The 23,811-nt window shown below is 45.7% G+C and overlaps 1 protein-coding gene across 1 annotated transcript in view; it reads left to right on the top strand.

The window, feature by feature from the left end:
- The window catches only part of supv3l1 (SUV3-like helicase), a 72,653-nt gene extending 58,617 nt beyond the window's left edge, over positions 1-14,036 (top strand). Inside the window, exons 10-15 of the mRNA XM_070876305.1 lie at positions 3,995-4,088; positions 4,469-4,688; positions 5,841-5,921; positions 6,055-6,231; positions 12,875-13,023; positions 13,404-14,036. Of these exons, the coding sequence (XP_070732406.1) occupies positions 3,995-4,088; positions 4,469-4,688; positions 5,841-5,921; positions 6,055-6,231; positions 12,875-13,023; positions 13,404-13,881 (1,199 nt within the window). The 3' untranslated portion in view covers positions 13,882-14,036. The remainder of the gene's footprint in view (positions 1-3,994; positions 4,089-4,468; positions 4,689-5,840; positions 5,922-6,054; positions 6,232-12,874; positions 13,024-13,403) is intronic.
- Positions 14,037-23,811: the final 9,775 nt, after the last annotated feature.

Genomic DNA, 23,811 nt, shown 5'->3' with positions numbered 1-23,811 from the left:
TGCTCGAGAGGCCAAATGGCCTGTTCCTGCTCTTATGTTATGTTCTTAATCTGTGACTTTGTAGGTCTGTTTCATATCTGCATTGAGTTCTTCAAAGTTCTTCAAAGTACTTACAGGGTACGGTTGCATAGTGGTTATGTTACTGGACTAGTAGTCCAGAAGCCTGGACTAAAAATCCAGAAATGTGAGTTCATATCCCATCCCGACAGTTAACTAAATAAATTTGGAATAAAAAGCTAGTTCAGTAAAGGTAACTATGAAACTACCGGATTGTTGTAAAAACCCATCAGGTTCACTAATGTCCTTTTAGGGAAAGAAATCTGCCATCCTATATGTGACTTCAGTTTCACAGCAATGTGGTTGACTCTTAACAGCCCTCTGAAATGGCCTAGCAAGCCACTCACCACGGCGGCTCACCACCACCTCGAGGGCAATTAGGGATGTGCAATAAATGCTGGCCTTGCCAGCGACGCCCAGATTCCGTGAACGGATAAAAATATAACTTGCTGTGTTTTTAATATCAAGTTGTCGTCCCGGGTCACGGTGAAAGCATAACAATTGCAATTTTCTCAGGTGTAGGCCAGCAATGGGGAGGAAAGACATGGCGGCTGAGCACACTGAGATGGTAGATGTGGGGAGGAGAGCGCCTTCTTGAACCGCTGCAGTAGCAGTTTGGTGCAACTGAGTGGCTTGCTAGGCCATTTCAGAGGGCTGTTAAGAGTCAACCACATTGCTGTGAATCTGAAGTCACATATAGGATGGCAGATTTCCTTCTCTAAAAGGACATTAGTGAACCTGATGGATTTTTACAACAATCCGGTAGTTTCATAGTTACCTTTACTGACACTAGCTTTTTATTCCAAATTTATTTAGTTAACTGCCGGGATGGGATATGAACTCACGACCTTCTGACCCCGAGGTGAGAGTGAAACACTGAACCACGACTGACATCTAAGCATATGAGTGAGCATAGATGATGAGGCTAAGGGGAAGAGTGTGAAGAAAAATGAAAGCTGTAAGCCTCTATACATTCCTCTCCACCATATACTTTATCAATAATGGGCTTGCCCAGTGATTGGAATAGTAGCTTTGTTTTGATTGAGTAATCAGTGAAGAAACATAGAAACATAGAAAATAGGTGCAGGAGCAGGCCATTCAGCCCTTCTAGCCTGCACCGCCATTCAATGAGTTCATGGCTGAACATGCAACTTCAGTACCCCCTTCCTGCTTTCACGCCATACCCCTTGATCCCCCGAGTAGTAAGGACTTCATCTAACTCCCTTTTGAATATATTTAGTGAATTGGCCTCAACTACTTTCTGTGGTAGAGAATTCCACAGGTTCACCACTCTCTGGGTGAAGAAGTTTCTCCTTATCTCGGTCCTAAATGGCTTACCCCTTATCCTTAGACTGTGACCTCTGGTTCTGGACTTCCCAACATTGGGAACATTCTTCCTGCATCCAACCTGTCCAAACCTGTCAGAATTTTAAACGTTTCTATGAGGTCCCCTCTCACTCTTCTGAACTCCAGTGAATACAAGCCCAGTTGATCCAGTCTTTCTTGATAGGTCAGTCCCACCATCCCGGGAATCAGTCTGGTGAATCTTCGCTGCACTCCCTCAATAGCAAGAATGTCCTTCCTCAAGTTAGGAGACCAAAACTGTACACAATACTCCAGGTGTGGCCTCACCAAGGCCCTGTACAACAAGCCCCTGTACTCAAATCCCCTCGCTATGAAGGCCAACATGCCATTTGCTTTCTTAACCGCCTGCTGTACCTGCATGCCAACCTTCAATGACTGATGTACCATGACACCCAGGTCTCGTTGCATCTTCCCTTTTCCTGATCTGTCACCATTCAGATAATAGTCTGTCTCTCTGTTTTTACCACCAAAGTGGATAACCTCACATTTATCCACATTATACTTCATCTGCCATGCATTTGCCCACTCACCTAACCTATCCAAGTCACTCTGCAGCCTCATAGCATCCTCCTCGCAGCTCACACTGCCACCCAATTTAGTGTCATCCGCAAATTTGGAGATACTACATTTAATCCCCTCGTCTAAATCATTAATGTACAATGTAAACAAGAAGTTGTAGACATTGTGGCACCAATGGATTCTTGGTAAGAGAGAGAGCTGAAGCTCAACATTTGAATGCATCAGTAAAAGGACAATTGCAAGAGGATGAAAATGTAAATTGAAAGAATCATTGCTCAAAAAGGTGGGACGTTTCTACATGTACACTTGGAGGTGTTCAATTGTTTTAGTTTGTTTTAACTTATTAACCCACAGTCAGCTTAAGTGGCAGTCAACGCTAAATCAGGTCAGATAGTAGTGGTGTGGTGGAATTAATGTAAAGAATAATTTGAGTGTGACAGTGTTGCAGGAAGTGTGTAGTGATGCACTACATGCTAGTTCTAGATTTCTTCGCAGACCTCCTGTGGGGCTGCGCGCTCTCTCTCTCCCAAGAGCTAACACAATCTATTATAACTAACATTTCCCTTGTCACACTTTCATACCTCCAGTGTGAAGATTTTTGTCTCCCACTAACGCCTGAAGTCACACCAATTGCCTCCTCCCTCAGTGCAACACTATTCAAGGTACAGGTTGGACCTCTCTGGTCCGGAAACATCTGTGGTTCGGCTTCGGCATCGGTTTCCTGCGTTTCCTGGCCCTCAGTGATCAGTGCGCAACTGCCACTTTGCGTGGGTAGGGTCCCAGTTTCCCACGCTTACACTGAGAGACGGAGAGCGAGGCCCGAGTTTCTCAGCCGGAGCCAGAGCATGGCAGAGGCGTTCAGGAGCCTGGGCGCTGTCTACAGGTACCGGTAAGCCTAGGCTCAGCATGACCTCCCGTGGTTCGGAAGATTCTCTGTTCCGGCACCGGTCAGGTCCCAAGGGTGCTGGACCGGAGAGGCCCAATCTGTATTTTATTTAAACCCACAGCCTGTAAACCACTTGAACATTGGAAAGTTTATTCTGCTCAATTTTGAGAGTTTTGGGCTTTATGTTTGTTCAGACTTCCTTTCTTTGCGCCACTAATAATAAATCGTGCTCTGCCTATTGGCTGTTAGTTTAAAAGCACCTTCCTGGAGGCTGATGTAATGGCTTTAAAAGCTGCTTTGCCCACATTGCTTTCTTGGTGCCTTGTGTACAGATTTTTCTGCTTTGAGTTTATTGCACTTCCTATAGGAGCCTTTAAACCATTTCTGATACAATCTTCCTGCTGGGATTTTACGGTTTGGTGCTTAATGCTGGTGCCTTAGGAAAGGATTACCTGCAAAGCAGATTATTTAGTGAATTTTGTGTGTGCTCAACATAATGAGGGATATCAGTATTAGGGAATTGAAGGATTGGCACTCAGTCCTGCTTTTGTCACCGAGTTTGAGATGCTTTCTAACCTAGAGCCAGAAATGAATCAGCTCATTCCAGTCTGTGAAGACCTAATACTCCTCCTCCTGTGTTCCCAGCAATGTGCTACTGTTCCTCCATCTCTCTGTGTATACTCTTTTATTTTGGGCAGTGGTGCTCACAAACTCTGTTGCGGCCACAATCCAAGCCAACGTGCTGGTGAAGAGCCAACCTTTCACACTGCACCACCCCAATCCAGAGTGAGGAGACACTGGTCTGGGTCTGCGATTTCCCCCACACCACCAAGCCCCTGATTTTCCATCAAGACACTGGGCAGTTTCCAAGTGGAGGCCAGTAGCGAATCATACAGGGGCCAATCGTTCCACTTGTGTAGACACTGTGATAATTCTGCCTCCGACTCACATGTTCTTGCTGCCTTTACCTGTGAAAGCATTAAAACAAGGGGACCTGGCACTGAATCGTAGTTCGCTCACCAGGCCATAAACAGAGACGTTGAGGCACATGGAGCTACCAAAAGCCATAGATGAAAGGACACGGGCCGTGGGTGTTTGGGTAGTTGCATTGAGTGTCCTTGGAAACGTGGTCTGATTTACTGAAGGTGTCTGTATTCTTGATCTTAGGAACAAAGTTGGCTCAAGCAAAAAAGTTTAATGACCCTGAGGATCCCTGTAAGATCATGGTTGCTACAGATGCCATTGGGATGGGTTTGAATCTGTGAGTATACCACAGACCTTGTTACAGATTTCACCCCTCTTCTCAGTGACTCATGCTGAGGTACAGTTCATGGGTGATGATTCATTCATTGGTTGTTATCTCCTCTCTTTAAGATAATGAGTAGTGGTTCGTTTGTCATGTGTGAGCCTCAACAGTGAGTGTCTGCAGAGTGTTGGACTGTGGAGGCTGATCACAGCTGACTAAAATGCCTGAAAGACACATGCACAGTCCATTAAGGAACAAGGATCCTGTCTGTTTATTTAAGCCCTTTGTCACTCCGACCAGAGGGAGGGTCACTGAGCAGAGGGGAGAGAAGTATGATTCAAACCTTGCTTTTCCGTCTAATAATCTTTTGGGCCAACAACCTCTCTTTTGTGCAGGAGTATAAAACGTATCATTTTCAATTCTCTGGTGAAACCGAGTATAAATGAGAAGGGAGAGAAGGAGATGGACAGGATAACCACTTCCCAGGCCCTGCAGATTGCTGGGCGAGCTGGAAGGTTCCGCTCAGCCTTTAAGGAAGGGGAAGTCACTACAATGAATCGCGACGACCTTCCCGTGCTCCAAGAGATCCTGAGCAGGACCGTCGATCCCATCGAGGTGATCATTTCTTTACTTAGAAACCAGGACGAGGGGCCAAGACCCACCGTGCAGGGCACCATGATTAACTAGAGGACAGACAAGGAAGTACATCAGGAAGTAGGCAGGTGACAGAGTCTTATAAACGTCTTTAGATTGCAGGAGAAAAGGCAGACTTGGGGAAGGAAGGAGTTCCATAATGTTGATGGAAAGAATGAGAGGAATAATGTTATGATATCAACACAGGATTGGGGAGGAGGAAGAGCATGTAGGGTACAGTGGTCTTGTGATTAAGGACCTGGATTAGTAACTCGAGGTCATGAGTTCAAATCCCACCATGGCAAATTGGGAAATTGAATTCACTAAACTGGATTGTTGGAAAAATCCAACGGTTTAATTGATGGCCACGTGATTCCAGTCCCACACTGTATTTACTGTTATTGCCCTTGGGCCACTAGAGATGGGCAATAAATATTGTCTTATCAGTTTGGCCCACATCTCAAGAACAAATAAAAATAAATTCTGCGTATTTGGAGCTTCGGGGAGCACTGACGATCATCATACTGCTAAATAGAGACCACCAAGATAGGTTGTAACAGAAGAGAGGGTCAGAGGCTAGAGGTGAGACAGGGGCAGCCTTTATAGATTTCTGGATATCTTTTGTATCCTGTGTTTATGTTTCCAAATTCAAAATTAATAGAGAGCCTGGATTGGGCACTGTTTCCCTTCAGTCCCTATTACTGACAACTCAACTCCAACCAGGGAAGATCACCAAAAACACACAGTTGTGCAAAATAATGAAAACCGTGCAGCTTTGTAAAGTGAGAAAAGTACATTCTGTACATCTTACGTAAAACATTTTTACATGTTGCTGTTTTGAAGAAAACTTGCATTTCTCAAAGGCACTGATTGTATTCGAGTCCAGTTCCACAGACTAATCTCGGAGTGTTGGGTGAGATCAGGATTGGGCTTGGCATTGATGCCCCATTGACCAAATAGCCGTTAACCGCTCATTGTCTAGGCTCAGGAAAGAGAATGGCCCCCAGGCCCAAGTGCTTGGGGGAGGGGTGCCTGCTGCCCAACAAACCAGACACTAACGCAGTCTTCAGAAGGGGGGAGCTGTAAGAGGGGAGCATTTATTTGTTAACCATTTAACCATGTCAACATTTTAAGGTGGCAGGATTGCACCCCACGGCAGACCAGATCGAGATGTTTGCCTACCAGCTGCCCGATGCCACCCTATCGAACCTGATCGTAAGTGTTCCAGTCGGAGATCTGCCTCTTGTGAAATCTCTTCATACAAACCGTTTATTTACTGGCCGCTTTTCTACAGATGTGAAATTAACCTGACATTCCTTTATTGTTCCGGGCCTTTCTCTGAGCGCAGGATATATTTGTGAGCCTCTCGCAGGTAGACGGACTCTATTTTGTGTGCAATATCGATGATTTCAAGTTCCTAGCCGACATGATCCAGCACATCCCGCTGAACCTCCGTGTACGATACGTCTTCTGCACCGCACCAATTAACAGGAAGCAACCCTTTGTCTGCACCTCCTTTCTAAAGGTACGTTAGTCATGCTCCCTCCTTCCCACCAGTGCTGTCAGCCTTCCTCTACCATGCTATTAGTGTTAAACAAAAATCGTGCATTTCACGACCTCAGGACATCCCAAAGCACTTTACATTGCAGTGCTTTTGAAGTGTAGTCACTATTGTAATATAGGAAACGCGGCAGCCAATTTGCGCACAGCAAACTCCCACAAATAGCAATGTGATCATGACCAGATAATTTGCTGTAGTGATGTTGGTTGCGGGATAAATATTTGCCAGGACACCGGGGGGAACTCCTCAACTTTTCTTTAAATAGTGTCATGGGATCTTCTATGTCCACCTGAGAGGGCAGACAGGAACTCAATTTAACATTTCATTTGAAAGACAGCACCTCCAACAGTGTAGCATTCACTCAGTTCTGCACTGGAGTGTCAGCCTAGATTTTTGTGCTAAAATCTCTGGTGTGGGACTTGAGCATACAACTTTCTAACTCAGGCGAGAGTGCAACCCACTGAGGCAGGTTGTATTTTTCTGGAACACCGAGCCGTCGGACAGCAGTTCCCTGAAGTCGAGCCTGTACCCTATGAGCCAGTAGCAGTGCCATTCTTGCACTTTGAATTGACAGAGGAGCCAGTAATTGCCTAGACTTGCAGTAATCTCTCTATTGGCTTTAATGTACTCTCTCACTGCACTAGGAAATTCCCTTCCGAATGGCTAATACCACACAGACTGTCAGAGAGCTCTGTGAAGTAGGAAAATAGTGATGACTAAATGTAAAACACATCGGTCCATTAATATACTAAAGTAGCTCAGGAAACTAAATGACTATTAAAGACAGTCTATCTGCACACACCCAGCGTCACAGTTTGTTGATTGGCTCAAAGTGAAACAGCAACAAATCAGAATTGAAGAATTAGGAAACGTACAAATCAGAAACGAGTAAAGTGGCTATCAAACTAGCAATGAGAGTTTATAGAAACAACCAATCCTGAATGAGCAGTCTGGAGAACAGACCAGTAAAGAAAGGAGGTGGTGAACCAATCACTTTGCTCAAAGCACAATTCAGATATTTTTCACCCAGCATTTTTGTTGTCTCAGCCAAACAACTGAAGACTTAAAAGAACATTTCTAATAGAAAACATTAACAATTACATATTTTCTATTAACATGATTAAAATTAAAAAGATGGTTTGTAACTTTGAGTATGATTGTTAATTTGAAGGCCACAGCCTCTCTTAAAAGCCTGGGATTGGTCTTGATGCGAGTTAGATTTCACTGGAATATAAAACTGGTGTTGGTGCCGGACACCTGTTTTCCTTTCCATTGATTTTGAGTTCGATTAGACGCTGTGTTATAAGGACAGATTTATACCTCGTCATACGCAATGTATTCTGCTACGGTGTAGCTGTGTTCCTGTAACCCACAAGGTCTAATAGTTTATTAAAACACTAACACAGGGTAATTGGTTTGTTTGTCTGGACAGGAAACTTTACAGATTGGAATGTGCTGGTCAATTTTAGGCTGCAGCTCTGAAGCATCTAACACTTTGATTGTTTGCATTTCTAACAATCTATGTGTTAAATGTGCTGTTTTTAATGTGTTAATCGTATGTAGAAAATTCCTTAATATGTCCATTACCCTTCTTAAGAATGGTTTAACATTCTGTATTAGTGATGAATGTCGATCAAAGTTCTGTTTCTAAAGGGCAAACTCAGCCTATTTGCTCTGCTCATATTCTCTGCTCCAGCTTATCAAGTCCTTCACGCATGGACTGAAAACAGCAGATTCAGACAAATTCTTGTCCTGTTTAAAACTCCTCTTAACATCTGCTGAGCCAAAATCAGCACTTGCATGACTCCTTTCATGCAGAGTCTCTCGGGTAAATCCTTCTCAAATTTAGAAGCCAGGGTGCAGGGCGGAATATTATAGTTCAGGACACACTCAGCTTGAAAAGAGTATAAAGGAATGTAAATCAGGAAATTGTGATTAGGTGACACCAAGATGGGTTTTAAAACCTCAAGTTTGTAGGAGGGGGAAGTAAGGGGTTTTTCAGATTTAAGGTATGAGGAAACAATGAGTTAGAATAGGAGACTGTTGAATCTTGATTTCAACATAGTGGTGAGGAGGTGGAGTGTATCGGTGGTCATGTATTTGAAACTTGGTCCTTGCAGGTCAGCCTAACTCAATGGTGGGAAAATTATTGGAAAAAATCCTGAAAGACAGGATAAATCTACATTTGGAAAGGCAAGGATTAATTAGGGACAGTCAGCATGGATTCGTTAAGGGACGATCGTGTTTGACTAACCTGATTGAATTTTTTGAGGAAGTAACCAAAAGGGTCGATGAGGGTAGTGCATACGATGTAGTGTATATGGACTTTAGCAAAGCTTTTGATAAGGTCCCGCATGGCAGATTGGTCACGAAGATTAAAGCCCATGGAATCCAGGGCAATGTGGCTAGTTGGATCCAAAATTGGCTTAGAGGTAGGAAGCAAAGGGTAATGGTTGATGGATGTTTTTATGACGGGAAGGATGTTTCCAGTGGGGTTCTGCAAGGCTCAGTACTGGGACCCTTGCTTTTTATTGTGGTAAATATCAATGATTTCGACTTGAATGTAGGGGGTATGATTGAGAAGTTTGCAGATGATCCAAAAATTGGCTGTGTTGTTAATAATGAAGAGGAAAGTCATGGACTGCAGGAGGATATCGATCTACTAGTTAGGTGGGCAGTGCAGTGGCAAATGGAATTTAATTCGGAGAAGTGTGAGTTAATGCACTTTGGGAGGGCTAATAAGGAAAGGGCATACACATTAAGCGGTAGGTCACTTAATAGTGTAGATGAACAAAAGGACGTTGGAGTGCTTGTCCACAGATCCCTGAAAGTAGCAGGCCAGGTGGATAAGGTGGTTAAGAAGGCATATGGAATGCTTGCCTTTTTTGGCCGAGGCATAGAATACAAGAGCAGGGAGGTTATGCTTAAATTGTATAATACTCTGGTTAGGCCACAGCTGGAGTACTGTGTGCAGTTCTGGTCGCCGTATTATAGGAAGGACATGATTGCACTAGAGAGGGTGCAGAGAATCTTAGCTATGAGGACAGATTGGATAGGCTGGGTTTGTTCTCATTGGAACAGAGGAGGTTGAGAGGAGACCTCATTGAGGGGCCTGGACATAGTGGATAGCAAGGGCCTATTTCCATTGGTGGAGGGGTCAATTACAAAGGGGTATAGTTTTAAGGTGGCTGGTGGAAGGTTCAAAAGGGATTTGAGGGGGGCTTCTTCATGCAGAGGGTTGTGGGGGTCTTGAACTCACTGACTGGAAGGGTGGTGGATGCAGAAACCCTCACCACATTTAAGAGATGGTTGGATGGGCACTTAAAGTGACGTAACCTGCAGGATTACGGACCTAGAGCTGGTAATTAGGATTAGACTGGATAATCTCTTGGCCGGCGCAGATACGAATTTAAGTACTGCAGGGAATTGAATACGGCCAGGGTGATCTCCTGGACTAGTTTCCTTCGCCTGGATGGGTCGGAGAGGAATTTTTCCAGATTTTTTCCCCCCAATTGGCCTGGGTTTTAATCTTTTTTTGCCTCTCCCAGGAGATCACATGGCTCCGGTTGGGGTGGAGTGTAGAATGTTTCAGTGTAAGGGGTGTCGCAGTTGTCTGGGGTGGACTGGTTGGGCTGGGTGCTCTTTTCATTGTTCATGGGTTTATATGTAACCTTCAGGGCTGCTGACCGAGGGCCGTGTGGCTCTTTGTCGGCCGGCGCGGACACGATGGGTCGAAATGGCGGCCTCCTGCGCTGTAAATTTCTATGTTCTAAGGGAGGAGCTTAGAATTGCGAGAGGGATCAATTCAATTAACTGTTTCTGTCCTGACCATGAGTGTGAGAGAAGTGATACAAGAGCCTTTTGCGCTATTGGCGCAGTCATCAAGCCTTGGAAGAACTGGACTTCATGGAGAGTTCAAAGTTGTTTGGTATGCAAGAGGAAACTGATCTTGTTGGAGATGGTGTCAGCTGTAGACATGTGGGAGTTCCATTAGAGGCCAGAGATAGAACTGTAGTTGAAAGAAGTGGTGGGAGTCAGTTGAAAACTGAATCTGTGCTGTGATACTTTGAGCAATAGCTAAACATAGAAACATAGAAATTTACAGCGCAGAAGGAGGCCGTTTCGGCCCATCGTGTCTGTGCCAGCCGACAAAGAGCCGCACAGCCCTTGGTCAGCAGCCCTAAGGGTTGCATCGAAACCTATGAACATTGACGGAAAGGCAAAGAGCATCCAGCCTAACCAGTCCGCCTCTCACAACTGCGACACCCCTTATACTGAAACACTCTACACTCCACCCCAACCGGAGCCATGTGATCACCAGATTAAAAACCCAGGCCAATTTAGGGAGAAAAAATCTCTCCGACCCATCCAGGCAATCGAAACTAGTCCAGGAGATCACCCTGGCCGTATTATATTTCCTGCAGTACTTACCATTATATCTGCGCCGTCCAACAAAAGGTCATCCAGTCTAATCCCAATTACCAGCTCTAGGTTCGTAACCCTGCAGATTACTGCAGTTCAAGTGTCCATCCAACCATCTCTTAAAAGTGGTGAGGGTTTCTGCATCCACCACTCTTCCAGGCAGCGAGTTCTAGATCCCCACAACCCTCTGCGTAAAGAAGCCCCCCCCCCCCTCAAATCCCCTCTAAACCTTCCACCAACCATCTTAAACTGACGTATGAGGAGAGACTGGATCGACTGGGCCTGTATTCACTGGAGTTGAGAAGGGTGAGAGGGGATCTCATAGAAACATATAAAATTCTGACAGGACTGGACAGGTTAGATGCAGGAAGAATGTTCCTGATGGGGGAAGTCCAGAACCAGGGGACACAGTCTAAGGATAAGGGATAAGCCATTTAGGACCGAGATGAGGAGAAACTTCTTTACTCAGAGTTGTTAACCTGTGGAATTCTCTACCGCAGAGAGTTATTGATGCCAGGTCATTGGAGAAATTCAAGAGGGAGTTAAATATAGCTCTTGGGGCTAAAGGGATCAAGGGGTATGAAGAGAAAGCAGGAAAGGGGTACTGAGGAGAATGATCAGCCATGATCATATTGAATGGTGGTGTAGGCTCGGGGCCGAATGGCCTACTCCTGCACCTATTTTCTATGTTAAAACTATGCCCCCTCGTAATAGACCCCCCCACCAATGGAAATAGACCCTTACTATCCACTATGTCCAGGCCCTTCAATATTTTGTACACCTCAATGAGATCTCTTTTCAACCTCCTCCGTTCCAATGAGAACAAACCCAGCCTATCCAATCTGGCCTATAACTAAGATTCTCCATTCCAGGCAGCATCCTAGTAAATCTCCTCTGCATCCTCTAGTGCAATTACGTCCTTCCTATAATACGGCGACCAGAACTGCACGCAGTACTCCAGCTGTGGCCTAACCAAAGTATTATGCAATTTAAGCATAACCTCCCTGCTCTTATATTCAATGCCTCAGCCAATAAAGGCAAGCATTCCATATGCCTTCTTATCCAACTGGCCTGCTACTTTCGGGGATCTGTGGACAAGCACTCCAAGGTCCCTTTGTTCATCTACAGTATTAAGTGGACTGCCGCTTAATGTATATACCCTTTCCTTATTAGCCCTCCCAAAGGTCATTACCTCACACTTCTCTGAATTAAATTCCATTTGCCACTGCTCTGCCCACCTGACTAGTAGATTGATATCCTCCTGCAGCCCATGACTTTCCTCTTCATTATTAACCACACAGCCAATTTTAGTGTCGTCTGCAAACTTCTTAATCATACTCCCTATATTCAAATCTAAAAAGCAAGAGACCCAGTACTGAGCCCTGTGGAACCCTACTGGAAACATCCTTCCAGTCACAAAAACATCCATCAATCATTACCCTTTGCTTCTTACCTCCAAGCCAACTTGCCACTTTGCCCTGTATCCCATGGACTTTAACCTTCATGACCAGTCTACCATGTGGGACCTTATCAATAGTGAGGCCAAGAATGAGAAGAGATGAAGAACGAATGGTGAAATCATCAAAAGCGAAGAGGAAGGAGCTGCTGGTTAGATTTAAGCAGTGTTCTCTGATGAGAGGGAAGATTTTCCCAGCCTCATTTAAGGGTGAGGAGATTAAGATGTAGTGATTGAGCCATTGGACTGCCAGCACTGAAGGTGGGCAATCAGAGGGAATCTGGTGGATGTGTATATAAAGTTAAGTGATGACATTGGCATCTGGAAGGAATAATTAGAGGATGAGCTACGAACCACAGCACAGATAGAGCAATTCAGATAGCCATGGACTGCTGTGGTGGGTGCCCAAATAGTAATACTTCATACATATATACAATGAACAAAAGAGAAAGATGTCAAATGTATTGGTACATACACTGGAAGATATGATCACTGTGCCTGCCTCGACTATATAAACCTATACAATGAAGCACATCAAGAGAAAACAAACCACTTTGATCGCCCTAAGTAAATATAAACCAGAGTTTGCCACACTCACCCAAGTGGCTTGTGACCCCAGACAGTGAATAGCAGTTGGCTGTTGGCACGATGCGCCATTAATGTGTTGCTTCGACATTTGCTGATGCTATCTTGCTTACTTTTAACTTTCAGTCTGTTTAAATTCTCCAGTTTGCCAGACAGTTCAGCAGGGATGAGCCACTGACATTTGACTGGTTATGTCGACATGTTAACTGGCCACTGATACCACCAAAAAATATCAAAGACCTCGTACATCTGGAGGCTGTGCATGATGTATTGGATCTATACCTGTGGTTAAGGTAAGTTAAGGAGCTTGTGCCTGTGATTTCGGAATGTTCTTCAACCTGGAATCTTTGACACAGTAGTAACTTGGTAAAGCTGATTTGGCTCTAGTGAGCAATACGCTATGCATTCCTGTTAGAGCTAAGGATTTTTAAACACTGGCTGTGTTGTACCAGCTGCACGAAACCATCCGGGAGCAGAATATGCACCTCTGGGTCAGGTAGTGCAGCTCTTAGCACTGGGCAGCACAAACCTAACATTTACCTTTTTCAACACCGGGCTCTGGAATTTGAGAATATCCTCGTATTCGTCTGTTCTCTCCAGATTGGTTGTGATCTCTGTTTCCCCTCTCTGGTCTAGATTGGTTTTGATCTCTGTTCCCTGTCTTCTGTTCCAGTTACCGATTCATGGATATGTTCCCAGATGTGAACCTTGTGCGAGATATTCAGACTGAACTGGACAGCATCATACAGATTGGAGTGAAGAACATTACCCGTCTGATCCGTGCATCGGATTCCATCTCCGCGGCAGCCACCGCAGGACCCGATGATGCTTCTATTAACAGAGGGATACGGACAAACCGTAGGATAAATATGGAGGGCATGAAGGAGCGGGACTACAGTGGATCAAGGCGGATTCGAGGGTCCAAGGCATTAGGCTATAGAGTGGTGGTTTGTGAAGCAGATATACCTGAGAGAAGTGACGACTCTCTAAGTGCGCGGCTGGTCCAGCAAGGACAGCTTACAGCTGAGTTACTGCAGCAGCTTCAGGAGGAGTGGTCAGCGAGCCATTCGCAAGGTTGCCAAACTCCGAGAGATGCTGCTGCTCAAGATCCGAGTAAAACTACTTCCAAAGGATTGAGGAAGAAAAAATAAATTCGGCATATTTATTCGACTCTGAAAATTTTCTTTCCAGTATAAACAATAAAGAAGTGTTTGGACTAGGTGTAAAGCACCAGGGTTCTCAGTTTGCTTGATATTGATATCTTTGGCTGCTCGGAAATCAAAGTAAAAATATATTTTCCATATAAGTGCCTCCCTAGCTTTTTTAATATTAGAACAATGGTGTCAGAAGCCACACATTAATTCACAGCAGTTCGGCCCAAATACCAGGAATCTCGTCAGATCATAACTGAATTAACAACAACTTGCATTTATTCAGTGCCTTAATTAAGGAGCATCTTAAAGGAGGAGAGGTTGAGGGAATTCCAGAGCTTATGGCCTAGGTAGCTGAAGGCTCGACCAATGGTGGAGTGAAGGAAGTAGGGGATGCGCAAGAGGCCAGAATTGGAGGAGCACAACAATCTCTGAGGGCAGTAGGGCTGGTGGAGATTACAGAGATGTCGTCGACAGCACCATCAAGCACGTACTCACCAATAACCTGCTCACCGATGCCAGTTTGGCTTGTGCCAGGACTACTCGGCTCCAGCCCTCATTGCAGTCTTGGTCCAAACGTCGACAAAAGAGCTGAATTCCAGAGGTGAGGTGAGAGTGACTGACATCAAGACAGCATTTGACCGAATGTGGCATCAAGGAGCCATAGTAAAATTAAATTCAATGGGAATCAGGTGAGGGTGGGAGATAACTCCACACTGGCTGGAGTCATACCTAGCACAAAGGAAGGTGGTTGTTGGAGGTCAATCAACCCAGTCCCAGGACATAGAAACAGTAGAAGTAGGCCATTCGGCCCTTCAAGCCTGCACCACCATTCATTATGATCATTGCTGATCATGCAACTTCAGTACCCCATTCCTGCTTTCTCTCCATTATCCATTGACCCATTTAGCCGTAAGGGTCACATCTAACTCCCTTTTGAATACATCTATCGAACTGGCCTCAATAACTTTCTGCAGTAGAGAATTTCACAGGTTCACAATTCTCTTGAGTGACGAAGTTTCTCCTCATCTCGGTCCTAAATGGCTTACCCCTTATCCTTAGACTGTGACCCCTGGTTCTGGACTTCCCCAACATCGGGAACATTCTTCCTGCATCTAACCTGTTCAATCCCGTCAGAATTCTATATGTTTCGATGAGCTCCCCTCTCATTCTTCTAAATTCCAGTGAATATAAGCCTAGTCGATCCAGTCTTTATATGTCAATCCTGCCATCCTGGGAATCAGTCTGGTGAGCCTTCGCTGCTCTCCCTCAATAGCAAGAATGTCCTTCCCTCAGGTTAGGAGACCAAAACTGTACACAATATTCAAAGTGTGGCCTCACCAAGGCCCTGTACAACATCACTGTAGGAGTTCCTCAGGGCAGTGTCCTAGGCCCAACCATCTTCAGCTACTTCCATCAATGATCATGTCAGAAGTTGGGATGTTCACTGAAGTTTGCACTGTTCAGTTCCATTCACAACTCCTCAGAAAATGAAGCAGTTCATGTTATGTTCAGAATAACTCCACAAGACTGTATATTGTAAGCTCAAACTGTTGTGACCTTGGTCTCTAATGTAACTCCAGAGTGAGGAAGCAGCATGGTAGACTGCCTTTTATACCTACTTGCCCAGGGTGTGCAGGTAACCCTTGGGTCTCCCACAGGTCTGCCCCCTGGTGGCCAGTCTTACACACTGGTAATGTTTACATACATAACACAATTCCCCCCAAAGTCTTCGATACAGATTATTTACAAGTTGAGGCAATCTAAGCTCAGCATTCGCCGGTTGATCACCTGAGTTGAAGTCCTGGCATAGGTGAGTCAGTCGGATCATTGCTGCGCTGCGGTGTGGCTGGTCTGATCGGACTGTTAGGCATGATGGGTTCATCCTCATGGTTGCCCGCGAGGTCGATTGCTGGTTGCGTGTGTATGGGTGGATCAATGATAATGTCCTCTTCAAACTATTCTTGCTAGTCAGTAAACCACAGTTTGGTCTGATATAAGTGCTTGCTGCACGTTTGTCCATTCAAAAGTTTGACAACAAACACTCTGTTCCCCCTCCTTGGCTAACACAGTGCCATCAACCCATGTGTGACCATGACCGTAATTAAGAACAAACACAGGGTCATTAACCTCAATGACACGCGATAAAGCCGCGCGATCGTGGTACACTTTATGCCGATGATGCTGGGTTTCTACATGATCATTGAAATCCGGGTGGACTAAGGAGAGCCTGGTTTTGAGTGCTCTCTTCATTAGCAATTCTGCAGGGGGAACCCCGATAAGAGGGTGGGATCGCATGCAGTAGCTGAGCAGAATCCGAGATAACCGGGTCTGCAGGGAACTGTCCGTCACATGTTTCAAGCTCTGCTTGAGGGTTGGACTGCCCGTTGCGCTTGACCATTGGATGCGGGCTTAAACGGCGCAGACCTGACATGCTTGATGCCATTGCGGGTCATGAACTCGTTGAATTCTGAGCTGGTGAAACACGGTCCATTGTCACTAACAAGGATGTCGGGCAAACCATGGATGGCGAACGTCGCCCGGAGGCTTCTAATGGTGGCAGTGGACATACATGATATTATACATTCAATCCATTTAGAGTAAGCTTCCACTGCTACTAGGAACATCTTATGTGGACCCTGGACCACAGACTCTGTGGGGGCCTCCCTTGGTGCATTGCTCAACTGTGAGCAAGTGTTACATTGGTGGCCCGACATTGGAGTCATGCGTACACCAAAAGTGTGACCTGGTGCGAGCCTTCATCATGACTAATCCTGGGTGGATGCTGTGAAGGTTGCATATAAAAGTTTTCCTGCCTTTTTTGGTAAAACTACACGATTCCCCCATAGGAGACTGTCCGAAATGGATGGACATTTCATCTTTGCGTCGGAACAGCTTAATTTTGCCTTGCATTTCCCCGGGAACCGCTGACTAGCTCCCATTGGGGATGCAGCTTTTTACTAGTGATAGCACAAGCTCCTGGCTAGTCCAGGTCCTTATCTGGCGAGCCGTGACGGGTGACCCCTCGCTCTCAAAAGCATCCATTACAAGAAGCAAGTCTGCGGGTTGCGCCATTTCCACCCTGGTGGTGGGCAGTGATAACCAACTGAGGGCATCAGCATAGTTCTCAGTGCCTGGTCTGTGGCGGATTACATAGTCATATGCAGATAACATTAGTGCCTATCTTTGGATGCGGGATGAAGCATTGGTGTTAATACCTTTGCTTTCTGAACAGTGAAATGAGCGGCTTGTAGTTGGTCTCGAGCTCGAACCGGACTCCAAATAGATATTGGTGCATTTTCTTAACCCCGTATACGCATGCTAATGCTTCTTTCTCAACCATACTGTAGGCTCTTTCAGCCTTAGATAGGCTTCTGGACGCATATGCAGCCGGTTGCAGTTTGCCTGACACATTGGCTTGCTATAACACACAAACAACCCATACGAAGATGCATCACAAGCTAGTACTAAATGTTTACACGGGTCATACAATACAAGTAACTTGTTAGAACATAGCTGGTTTCTGGCCTTGTTAAAGGCCGTCTCTTGAGAGTTACCCCAAACCCTTGCGTAACAATAAATGCAATGGTTCCAGCAAAGTACTCAACCCCGGTAGAAAGTTACCAAAATAGTTGAGGAGTTGCAGGAGCGACCGCAGCTCCGTCACATTCTGTGGTCTGGGTGCATTCTTGATGGCCTCCGTCTTGGAGTCCGTGGGTCTGATGTCGTCCGCCGCAATCTTTCTCCCCAGAAATTCGACCTCTGGCGCCAAGAAAACACACTTGGAGCGTTTTAGCCTGAGTCCCACTCTGTCGAGTCGCTTGAGAACCTCTTCCAGGTTGCGCAAGTGTTCGGTGGTGTTGCGACCAGTGATCAAGATGTCGTCTTGAAACACCACGGTGCGCGGAACCGATTTCAGCAGACTCTCCATGTTCCTCTGGAAGATGGCCGCAGCCGAGTGAATCCGAAAGGGGCATCTGTGGTATATGAACAGTCCTCTGTGCGTGTTGATGCACAGCAATTTTTTCGAAGGTTCAGCCAGCACCTGTGTCATGTAAGCAGAGGTTATTTCCAGCTTGGTGAACTATTTCCCCCCAGCTGGCATTGCAAACGGGTCATTCGCTTTGGGTAGTGGGTAATGGTCCTGTAACGAGACTCGGTTGATCGTTACCTTGTAGCCCTCGCAGATTCTGACCGTCCCATCGCTTTTCAACACCAGCAGGATTGGACTGGTCCACTTGAACACGGCTGTCGATTACGATCCCCTCTTGAAGTCTGTCTAGCTCGATCTTGACTTTCTCTCGCATCATGTATGGGCCTGGTGATGAACGGGTCGTGCATCAGGGACTAGATGGATCTACACATTAGCGCCTGTGAAGTTGCCGATGCCTGTGAAGTTGGCGATGGCTCGAATAACAACGGGAATTTGTTTAGCACTTGGACGCATGAGGCGTCATCCACTGAAGAAAGTGCTTTGATGTCGTCCCAGTTCCATCGGATCTTTCCAAGCCAGTTTCAGCCGAACAGTGTTGGGCCACCACCTGGTACAATCCATAGTGGTAAATCATGCACAGCTCCATCGTACGATACCTTCACTGCCGCACTGCCAATGATTGGTATGAGCTCTTTGGTGTAAATGCACAGCTTGGTGTAGATCGGGCTTAGTTTTGGCCTTTGTGCCTTGTTGCCCCACAGTTTCTCAAAAGTCTTCTGGCTCATAATTGACTGACTCGCCCCAGTGTCCAATTCCATGGAAACTGGAATGCTGTTTAATTTGACTTTTAACATTATCGGAGGGCTTTTGGTGGTGAAGCTGTGTACCCCATACACTTCCTCTTCAGCATCTGCTTCAGTTGCCTCTTTTACTCGCTCGTTCAGCGTGATCCGCGCTGGATCGAGCATCTGCTGCCAACTCTGCCACGTGGTGAGTTGCAGCACGTCTGCACATTCGCTGGAGGTGCCCCATTGTTCCACAGCCCTTGCACACGTAGTGTTTGAATCGACATTGATGGGCTCGGTGATTACCCCGCAGCAGTAACATGGTGCTAATGGATTCGCATTCATGCCCCACGGCGGACTCTGAGCCATCCTAGGTCTGGCCTCTTCAGGCGTGTAGGCCCTGCCATGTACAGTTCTGCCTGCTGAAGGTGTTATTTTATGCACAGTACTTACCAGTGAGCTTCGATGCTGCAATGATATCTGTTTAGTGTTATCGTTCACGGATATTAAAGCCTGGGCTATCGTGATGGCCTTGCTCAGATCTAGGGATTCGGCAGACAGCAGTTTGCGAAAAATGACCTTGTGGCCGATTCCAAGCACGAAAAAGTCCCGCAACACTTCCCCCAAAAATCCAGCAAATATCCACAGTCCCGCAAGGCATCTTAGGTCGGCGACATAGCTCACCACATCCTGGCCCTCGGAGCGATGGTGCATATAAAAGCGACACCTGGCCATCAAGATGCTCTCCTTTGGCTTGAGATGTTCCCGAACAGCGTGCACAACTCTTCATATGTCTTCTCCGTTGGTTTCGTCAGTGCTAGCAGATTTTTGATGAGGCCATGTATCGTGCACCTGCAAATTGTGAGGAGAATCGCCCTGCGCTTGACCGCGGTTTCTTCCTTTTCCAGCTCGCTGTCGACGAAGTACTGGTCAAGATGCTCAATGAAGACTTCCCAATCATCACGCTCAAGAATACCAATGGCAGCCATAACCGCGTGAAAGTTTGTGATCTGTTACTCTTAGCCAATTGTTATGTTCAGAATAACTCCACAAGACTGTATATTGTAAGCTCAAACTGTTGTGACCTTGGTCTCTTTAATGTGAGGAAGCAGCATGGTAGTCTGCCTTTTATACCTGCTTGCCCAGGGTGTGCAGGTGACCCTTGGGTCTCCCACAGGTGCGCCCCCTGGTGGCCAGTCTTACACATTGGTAATGTTTGCATACATAACAGTCCATGCCCACATGCAGCAAGACCTGGATGATATTCAGGCTTGGACTGATAAGTGGCAAGTAATATTCGCACTACACAAGTGCCAGGCAATGACCATCTCCAACAAGTGGGAGTCTAACCACCTCCCTTTGATATTCAACGGCATTACCATCGCTGAATTTTCCACCGTCAACATCCTGGGAGTTACCATTGACCTGAAACTTAACTGGACCAACCACATAAATACTGTGGCAACAAGAGCAGGTCAGAAGCTGGGTATTCTGCGGCGATTGTCTCACCTCCTGACTCCCCAAAGCCTTTCCATCATCTACAAGGCACAAGTCAGGAGAACATAAGAACATAAGAACATAAGAATTAGGAACAGGAGTAGGCCATCTAGCCCCTCAAGCCTGCTCCGCCATTCAATAAGATCATGGCTGATCTGGCCGTGGACTCAGCTCCACTTACCCGCCCTCTCCCCGTAACCCTTAATTCCCTTATTGGTTAAAAATCTATCTATCTGTGACTTGAATACATTCAATGAGCTAGCCTCAACTGCTTCCTTGGGCAGAGAATTCCACAGATTCACAATCCTCTGGGAGAAGAAATTCCTTCTCAACTCGGTTTTAAATTGGCTCCCCCGTATTTTGAGGCTGTGCCCCCTAGTTCTAGTCTCCCCGATCAGTGGAAACAACCTCTCTGCCTCGATCTTGTCTATCCCTTTCATGATTTTAAATGTTCCTATAAGATCACCCCTCATCCTTCTGAACTCCAACGAGTAAAGACCCAGTCTACTCAATCTATCATCATAAGGTAACCCCCTCATCTCCGGAATCAGCCTAGTGAATCGTCTCTGTACCCCCTCCAAAGCCAGTATATCCTTCCTTAAGTAAGGTGACCAAAATTGCACGCAGTACTCCAGGTGCGGCCTTACCAATACCTTATACAGTTGCAGCAGGACCTCCCTGCTTTTGTACTCCATCCCTCTCGCAATGAAGGCCAACATTTCATTCGCCTTCCTGATTACCTGATGCATCTGCAAACTAACTTTTTGGGATTCATGCACAAGGACCCCCAGGTCCCTCTGCATCTCAGCATGTTGTAATTTCTCCCCATTCAAATAATATTCCCTTTTACTGTTTTTTTTCCCAAGGTGGATGACCTCACACTTTCCGACATTGTATTCCATCTGCCAAACCTTCGCCCATTCGCTTAACCTATCCAAATCTCTTTGCAGCCTCTCTGTGTCCTCTACACAACCCGCTTTCCCACTAATCTTAGTGTCATCTGCAAATTTTGTTAGATTACACTCTGTCTCCTCTTCCAGGTCATCTATGTATATTGTAAACAGTTGTGGTCCCAGCACCGATCCCTGTGGCACACCAGTAATCACCGATTTCCAACCCAAAAAGGACCCATTTATCCAGACTCTCTGCTTTCTGTTCGCCAGTCAATTCTCTATCCATGCTAGTACATTTCCTCTGATTCCGCGTACCTCTATCTTCTGCAGTAACCTTTTGTGTGGCACCTTATCGAATGCCTTTTGGAAATCTAAATACACCACATCCATCGGTACACCTCTATCCACCATGCTCGTTATATCCTCAAAGAATTCCAGTAAATTAGTTAAACATGATTTCCCCTTCATGAATCCATACTGTGTCTGCTTGATTGCACTATTCCTATCTAGATGTCCCGCTATTTCTTCCTTATTGATAGTTTCAATCATTTTCCCCACTACAGATGTTAAACTAACCGTCCTATAGTTACCTGCCTTTTGTCTGCCCCCTTTTTTAAACAGAGGCATTACATTAGCTGCTTTCCAATCCGCTGGTACCTCCCCAGAGTCCAGAGAATTTTGGTAGATTATAACGAATGCATCTGCTATAAGGAGTGTGATGGAATACTCTCCACTTGCAGCTCCAACAACACTCAAGAAGCTTGACACCATCCAGGACAAAACAGCCCTCTTGATTGCCACCCCATCCACCACCTTCAACATTCACTCCCCACCATGGCTGCAATGTGTGCAATCTACCAGATGCACTGCAGCAACTCGCCATGGCTCCTCTGGCAGCTACCAAATCCGCAACCTCTAAAGGACAAGGGCAGCAGGCATATGGGAGCACCATCACCTGCAAGTGCCCCTCCCAAGTTACACGAGGAAGTATAGCACTGTTCCTTCATCGTCGTTGGTCAAAATCCTGGAACTCCCTCGCTAACAGCACTGTGGGAGGACCTTCAACACATGGACTCCAGCGGTTCAAGAAGGCGACTCACCATCACCTTCTCGATGGCAATTAGGGCTGGGCAATAAATGCTGGCTTTGCCAGTGATGCCCACATGAATAATAAGATAAGTAGGGGTGAGGCCATGGAGGGAATTGAACACCAGGATAATCATTTTTAAATTGGAGATGCTGCTGGACCGGGAGCCAATGTAGGTTAGCGAGCACAGGGGCTTGATGCGAGTTAGGATACGAGCAACAGAGTTTTGGATGAGCTCAAGTTTATGGAAGGGTGGAAGATGGGAGGCCAGCCAGGAGAGCGTTGGAATAGATGAGACGAGGTTTAAAAAAAAATAGCATGGATGAGGGTTACAACAGCAGATGGTAACGTTTATAGTTGACATTTGTTCAGCACCAAGAATTTCCTTTGGTGCCAGTCAGTCTGTGGATTCATTGTCACAATTGCTACTCCCTGAATCCAGATTTTTATCCTCTGAATCTGTAGCTGGTTTCACAGAGATAAACCTTTCCCCACCTTCATCTGTGCTGACTTCGCTTGATAGACCATCTGGACATCGTACCATAGGAAGGATGGCCTAACCTTAACAGAAATACAAAGGGCAAAAAAGTTGGCAAAGGTAGTTGGGCACTTCAGTTATGAAGAAATACTAACGATACTGGTACTCAGGGTGTTTACAAAACAAAATGAGGCAGTGGGGGGTCACCTTATTTGGGGTACTTAAGATCCTCAAGGCAATAGATGAACTGGATCTTAGGCTGATACTCATCAAAACAAACTCAAGGACAAGGGGGCACAGATTCAAACAGGTGCAAAACGGTGAACAGACTGCTAAGGTAGAGCTTCACACACAATTGTGGAATGGCCACCCAGGGAGGCATTGGAATAGGAGGATGTTATCAGTTTTAAGAGGGTAATGATTCATTTTTGGTGGGAGAGGCTATTGAAGAGTGGCTGGGGTTACAAAGGGTCAAAACTGGCAGTTGGAGTTCAATGTGGTGAAGTGCGAGATCATTCACTTTGGATTTGAGAAAGACAAATTGGGTTATTTTCTTAATGGAGCAGTGCATTAAGGAAGCAGTAGTGGGACATTGGGAAAAGCATAATTCAATCTAGCAGAATCAGCATGGTTTTATAAAAGGGAAATCATGTTTGACAAATTTGCTGGAATTCTTTGAGGATGTAATGAGCAGGATGGATAAGAGGGAACCAGTGGATGTGGTGTATTTGGATTTCCAGAAGGCATTCGATAAGGTGCCACATAGGTTACTGCACAAGATAAAAGTTCATGAGGTTGAGGGTAACATATTAGCATGGATAGAGGACTGGCTAACGAACAGAAAAGAGAGTCGGGATAAATGGGTCATTTTCCGGTTGGCAAACAGTGACTAGTGGGGTGCCGCAGGGATCAGTGCTGGGTCCTCAGCTATTTACAATCTATATTAATGACTTGGATGAAGGGGCCGAGTGTAATATAGCCAAGTTTGCTGATTATACAAAGATGGGTGGTAAAACAAATTGTGAGGAGGACACAAACAATCTGCAAAGGGATATAGACAGGCTAAGTGAGTGGGCAAACATTTGGCAGATGGAGTATAATGTGGGAAAATGTGAGGTTATCCACTTTGGCAGAAAAAATAGAAAAGCAAATTACTACTTAAATGGAGAAAAATTGCAAAGTGCTGCAGTACCGAGGGACCTTGAGGTCCTTGAGCAGGAAACACAAAAAGTTAGTATGCAGGTACAGCAAGTAAT

This window comes from Pristiophorus japonicus, chromosome 3 (genome assembly GCF_044704955.1).
Source record: "Pristiophorus japonicus isolate sPriJap1 chromosome 3, sPriJap1.hap1, whole genome shotgun sequence".
Lineage (NCBI taxonomy): Eukaryota > Metazoa > Chordata > Chondrichthyes > Pristiophoridae > Pristiophorus > Pristiophorus japonicus.
Note: the sequence above shows the minus strand (reverse complement) of the source record. Positions and strands in the feature narration are given on the sequence as shown.